Below are 5,673 nucleotides of genomic sequence, written 5' to 3'. Positions count from 1 at the left end.
GACCTTAACGAGTAGACCATGGGAAACATAAAATATATAACTTGGACTCTAAACATGAACAATATATATATGAACATACTTGAAGAAAGAATCATATACAAAAATTAGTTTGGACAAAACACTAATCTATTCTCATATATACACGAAAGAGGCATATTTTGGGCTAACAACTTCAACAAGCAAAATCTTACCTAGTTATCTCTAGTACTATTTGGTCAGAAAGATCTTAAACTACACAAGTACTAATTAGACAACAAATTCAACATCATGAAAAAATATTGAAATAGTATATCGATTGGAGTAATTAATCAAGCTGAAATTAAGAAATCTTACTCGGAGCTAGCGAATTCATATAATCTTCCTTTCTGAGAGAAGATCATCGCTGCGACTTGAGCATCACATAGAACAGAAAGCTCATGAGCCTTCTTAAAGAGACCACTCCTTCGTTTGGAAAACGTGACTTGTCTACTTGTTACGTTCTCGATCTTCTTGATCTCAATCTTTCCTCTCACCATTTCAATGAATTCCTACAAAACCAATCCAGATTTGCTTAGAAATTTATGGAAACCCTAACTAAATGTGAAAGATTTGCTGGCAGATCAGAGAAACAAAGTCACAAGCTAGAATTCAAAAGTCATAGCCCAGAAATGGTTTCTTGATTGAAACCAACCCAAAGTCATAGCCCAGAAATGATTTCTTGATTAATCAGTGTGAGAACTTTACCAAGAAAATACGGGAAAAATCTGAGAAGCAAGAGTAAACTCCTAAAATCCCTTTTAAGAGCTAGCTAGTTTTGTCGAGATTCGCTTTAAATATTCACTCAAGAAGACGAATTTGGATAGATAAGGAATAATTTACACAAGAAGGAAAAAAGAAACATAATTTGGTGGAAAGTAAAATCCTTAATTTTAACAGAGAAGATTTGTGTTTACCTCTCTTTAGGCTCTTAGCGAAGGAGCCACAAACCCTAAAGTCTAATCTGTTGTTAAACAAAAAGAAAGAATCTGCCTTCTTTCATTTGGTAACGTTTTTTTTTCCCATTAGCACACGTAGGGAAAAGTAAGTAAGGAAAAAATAGACAAAGAGTTTTCGTAAAACCGGACCGGCTGAATCGGTTCTAATTCATGTGGGTCAATAAATTTGTAGAAACTTTTTTTTTAACAATGACAAAATATAATTACATGATTTACATCCATTATATTATTATTACTAGATTTTAATCCGCTGTATACCGCGAGATAATTTATTTTTTAAATTTAGTATAAAAATATTTTGTAAATTGTATCTCCTTATAAAATATTTATTTATATTATAGTTGATAATTGTTATTAAGTAACAATATACCACGAGTCCACGAAATAATTGTTAATAAACTGAAGATTTAACCCGTATTAAAGCGGCATGTTAATGATATTTATAAATATTGATTCAAATTCGTCCGCCATATAAACCTGTTCCGAAATATAACTTGTTATGTAATTTCTTAACCCGTCCCTGATTTGTTTTTATTAAAAAAATTTAATGATTATTTACTATATATAAAAGTTTAGAAATCATAGCATTCTCTAAGTCATTTATATTTTAATAAACTGAAGATTTAATCTGTATTAAAGCGGCATGTTAATGATATTTTAAAATTTTATAAATATTGATTCAAACTCGTCCACCATATAACTTCGTTCCGAAATATAACCTGTTCTGTAACTTTTTAACCAGTCTCGTGATTTGTTTTCTAAAAGTAATAATTTTTAAAATTTAACGATTATTTATATATATAAAAGTTTACAAATTGTATCATTTTCTATGATATTTATATTTTATAGTTTACAATTGTTATTAAGTAACATTATACCATGGGACAATTTTTGGGTTTATACAATCTTTTCTAAATAAGATTCATTTAATATTTATAATATTGGTGGTATTAAAATAAAATTAAGGATTTAATCCGTATTGAAGCGGCATATTAATGATATTTTAAACTTTTTATTATTGTTGATTCAAAAACTCGTTCCGCCACCAGGATTCGAGGCACGGCCACTGGCGGATTTACATGAGGGAATCGCCAGCTCCCCGGGATGTGGGGTACCCTAGGGCAGATGACGCATATGGGCCACACACTAGTCGGGTCACACCTAAGGTGGGATCCGGATACCCGAGTTATCAAAAAAAAAAAAAAAACTCGTTCCGCCAAAAAAACTCATTTATTTTATTAAACTTAATCGATGTAGAACGTTGAACACACATTTTCGTCAATTGGATAATATATGTCTATTTTTAAAATTTCGAATCACTGTATATGCAGAAAAAAAATTGAATTTTTTTTTACTTTATATATTAGATGATGATTTAAAACAGTTAAAAACAAATCAAACAAAGATTATAGGAGAATTATAATTCTAAATCTTAATCAAATATTCTAAATATCTAAATTATTATGGAATATCCGGTGTATGAGTTGGATTAAATATAACTCGTCCCAACAAACTTTTTATGACCATAATTTATAAACGGGTAGGGTATCCAAAGTATCCGAAAAAAATTTTACCCACCCGATTCAAAGGTGACTGCAAAATACTAGTATAGATGATAGTAATTTTGGATTAAAGTTCTCAATAATCTAACTACGAGCGATGTCATTACTAATTATTTTTAAAAAGGGTACAAATTATTTGTTATTTTTAGATTTATCTCTAAGCATATTTCTCTTTTCCAATTTTTGTTTTCTGATTTTATAAAATTCAGTCAATTTCAAATTCAATTTTAAAAGTTTTATTAATTTGAGCAATCTGTTTCGAAAGACTATGGAGCAAGCTGTCTGTTTGGTTGAATAATTATAGCCCTAAATCAAAAGACTTAGTATTAGATTTTGTTTTGGCCAAAGGTTGATTTTCATATTTCAATCATCATCAATGGGAAATGTAAAGGGAAAATGGACAACGTCTTCGATTGGTGCGTCGATATCATCAAATAGTTGACGTAAATCGATAAGCAATCAAATATATCCACGTGTATTATCCACTTTCCCACAAAAATCTTAGACTAAGATTTGTTTTCTAACTGATGAAAAAAAAAAAAAAGATTAGTTTTCTAACTATTCGTCTTGTTTAGTTTTGAGTTTTGACTAATTAGCTTCTTGAGAACTAAAATGTTCAATTACGGAATTGTATGAGGCTATGAGCTATAAGACGACACCAGATTAGACACATTTGCATTAGAAACAAAATGCTACACTTACTCCAAAAGATAAACTAAAATGACAGCTTGTACTTGTCAAATTATTTCCAGTTTATACACATATATTAAGAGATCGCCAGAGCACTCAGAAAACAATAAACTATATGGAAGCATTATATTGTACAAACATGGAACCGAAGTAAATATGTTATAGCCGAGTCACGGGCAATCCAATAAATAGGTCGGTTTCAACCTCTGATGAATGTTTGGTACTGCAACCACCTTCAGTTTTACCCTTATCACAGATTTGTAAAGTTGGTTGTACCACCGGTCGCATCAACATTTCTCTAATTTGCTGAAAATATAAATTAATAAGTTATTTTTCGTAATATGTATATAAAGAGAGAGGGATATAGCTCAGAGACATATATATCCATAGACCTATTATTACCTATATTTTCATTTTGATATATAAGAAATTTACTTTGTTAATTCAACCAAACCAATGTAACTCGAGGAGAGTTAGATATTAAAAAGCGACTCATAGAGGAATAATATTCCCTAACATATCTTTAGAGCAACTGATGCAAGTACTAAAATTAAAGGACAGCATGGAAAATTAAGGAAACACAAGCTCTTAACGAAACAAAATTTCCATGTTTGCGTTTACATGGAAAAATAAATTGGGGTTTTCACATTTTTGAAATAGAAAACATTTTCAATTTTCAAATTTGCAAAATGAAAACGAAAACGCCAAACACAAACGTGATTCCATTTGCGTTTACAATAAACAAATATTTTTTTTTTTAAAATGTTTAATTATGGTTATGAGACTAATTTGGCCAAAAAAGGCAAAAACATGGTAAATGTTTTTTTTTTTTTGGTGAGCAAAACATGGTAAATGTAAACGTAGATGCATGCAAACACAAACAAACAAAGCCTCAATAGTTCTACAATTGATCGGCTCTTCAATAAACCATGATTCTTCTTATAAGAAGAAGTCTTAGAAATGGAATGAAATATATATCTAAGCTTCTACATACCTAAACGAAGAGCTATATTTAACTAAAATTTATGTGTGTCTTATGTGTATCCTATGATGAGTGTGCTCGTATTTACCTCTTCACGCAGCCTTTTTCTCTCGTTCAAGAGCTCCCTCTCCTAGAATCCGAGCAAGAAAGATCGATTAAAATTACATGGAGATTATACAACCGATCCCATAAGTTAGAATTTGTATATAAGTTACTCAGATAAAAAAATTACCTTTTCTTTTAGCTTTTTCAGTTGATCTGCATATAACTCAGCCTACGCACCAAGATCAACCAATGAAGACATTATTACATCATTAACATGTGTGTATATATTAATCTATGTGTGTGTGTGTGTCTGAGTGTTTAATTTGTACCTTTCTGGACCTGACAATACGAAGGCTTTTCTCAATTTGAGTGTCTATCTCTTGAAGTTCTGTCACTGAACACGAATCCAAACCTTGCCCCAACAGCTTACTTCATATATAGTGGCATTCAAGAGATAACAAATTTTAGGACTGAAACAAAACTATAGTATATATACAATGGATAGAGTAACCATAGGATTAGTGAAATGTGAACCGGTGATGAACTTCAAGAAGATCAATCTTCTTCACCATTCTATTCATTTCCATCTTCAGCTCCTATACAACCCCCAAAAAATAGTCAATACTATCATCTAAATACATTTCGAGTCTATAACATAATGTACATATCAAAAACTTTAAAATAAATGAAGAAACTAAGATAAAGAATAGGTATGGATATAGAGAACCTGCAAGTATCGTTCTATTTGGGGCCTCTCTGCCACATACAAGGCATTAGTAAACTTTTCATATCTTTCTATAATCTTCTCCATCCTGAAAAGTTAATTCAAAAGAGATGCTTTTTTTATCAGTGATGCATGATGATGACATTCATGAGATTGATATATTATGTGTGAATATCCTTAAAATATATAAATACATGTTATGATCATTTAATACGGAAGTCCATGATTATCAACCAAGATTTTGGTAAAATTTGATATCTAATTTAGATAACATTATTCTATATAATCAAATTCGTTTTTGCAATCACCAAACCCAATGGAGAATTGGTTTGCTGCACAAAATTTGTCAAGCATGAAATGCAAAATGAAACAAAAGGGAACTATGCAAAATCATGAATCTCCTACTCTGTAAAAACTGTACACTATTTTTTTAGACAATTTGACCTTGACCAAAAGAAAACAAAAAGGATAACATGAACTATGTATCGACTTTTTGTTGGCTCCTATAATGAATATTCATCATGATTGAAAATCTAGTGACAAAGTTTGGATCCCCGAGAGATTTAAATTTTCTTCTCATGCATAATATATAAAACTTTCTGTACTTACATGTAACTACATTTTCGGATAGTCCATTTCTTGTTGGATATTCTTAAAAAAAACCATATGCCAAGTGGCTGCTTACTTTCGGAACCC

General features: G+C 30.6%; 1 protein-coding gene across 1 annotated transcript; it reads right to left on the bottom strand.

Moving 5' to 3' along the window:
- Positions 1 to 3,247: 3,247 nt before the first annotated feature.
- On the bottom strand, positions 3,248 to 5,064 carry LOC9298454 (MADS-box protein AGL71). The gene is made up of 6 exons (XM_002862331.2): positions 4,981 to 5,064; positions 4,788 to 4,849; positions 4,583 to 4,682; positions 4,441 to 4,482; positions 4,297 to 4,338; positions 3,248 to 3,532 (listed from the first exon to the last, which is right to left on the bottom strand). The coding sequence occupies exons 1-6, from the start codon at positions 5,062 to 5,064 to the stop codon at positions 3,386 to 3,388; spliced, it is 477 nt and encodes a 158-aa protein (XP_002862377.1). The 3' UTR covers positions 3,248 to 3,385.
- Between the last annotated feature and the right edge of the window lie 609 nt (positions 5,065 to 5,673).

This window comes from Arabidopsis lyrata, assembly GCF_000004255.2.
Source record: "Arabidopsis lyrata subsp. lyrata unplaced genomic scaffold ARALYscaffold_604, whole genome shotgun sequence".
NCBI classification, from domain to species: domain Eukaryota; kingdom Viridiplantae; phylum Streptophyta; class Magnoliopsida; order Brassicales; family Brassicaceae; genus Arabidopsis; species Arabidopsis lyrata.
The sequence above is the reverse complement of the archived record's forward strand: the minus strand, read 5'-3'. Positions and strand labels throughout refer to the sequence as shown.

What these genes read in the sequence shown, in the direction of transcription:
- LOC9298454 (XM_002862331.2), bottom strand. Translation starts at nt 5,064, where the DNA reads ATGGAGAAGATTATAGAAAGATATGAAAAGTTTACTAATGCCTTGTAT. An exon ending in AAATAGAACGATACTTGCAG is followed by an intron (nt 4,850 to 4,980) that starts GTTCTCTATATC and finishes GGGGTTGTATAG; the next exon opens with GAGCTGAAGATGGAAATGAA. An exon ending in TGAAAAAGCTAAAAGAAAAG is followed by an intron (nt 4,339 to 4,440) that starts GTAATTTTTTTA and finishes CTCGGATTCTAG; the next exon opens with GAGAGGGAGCTCTTGAACGA.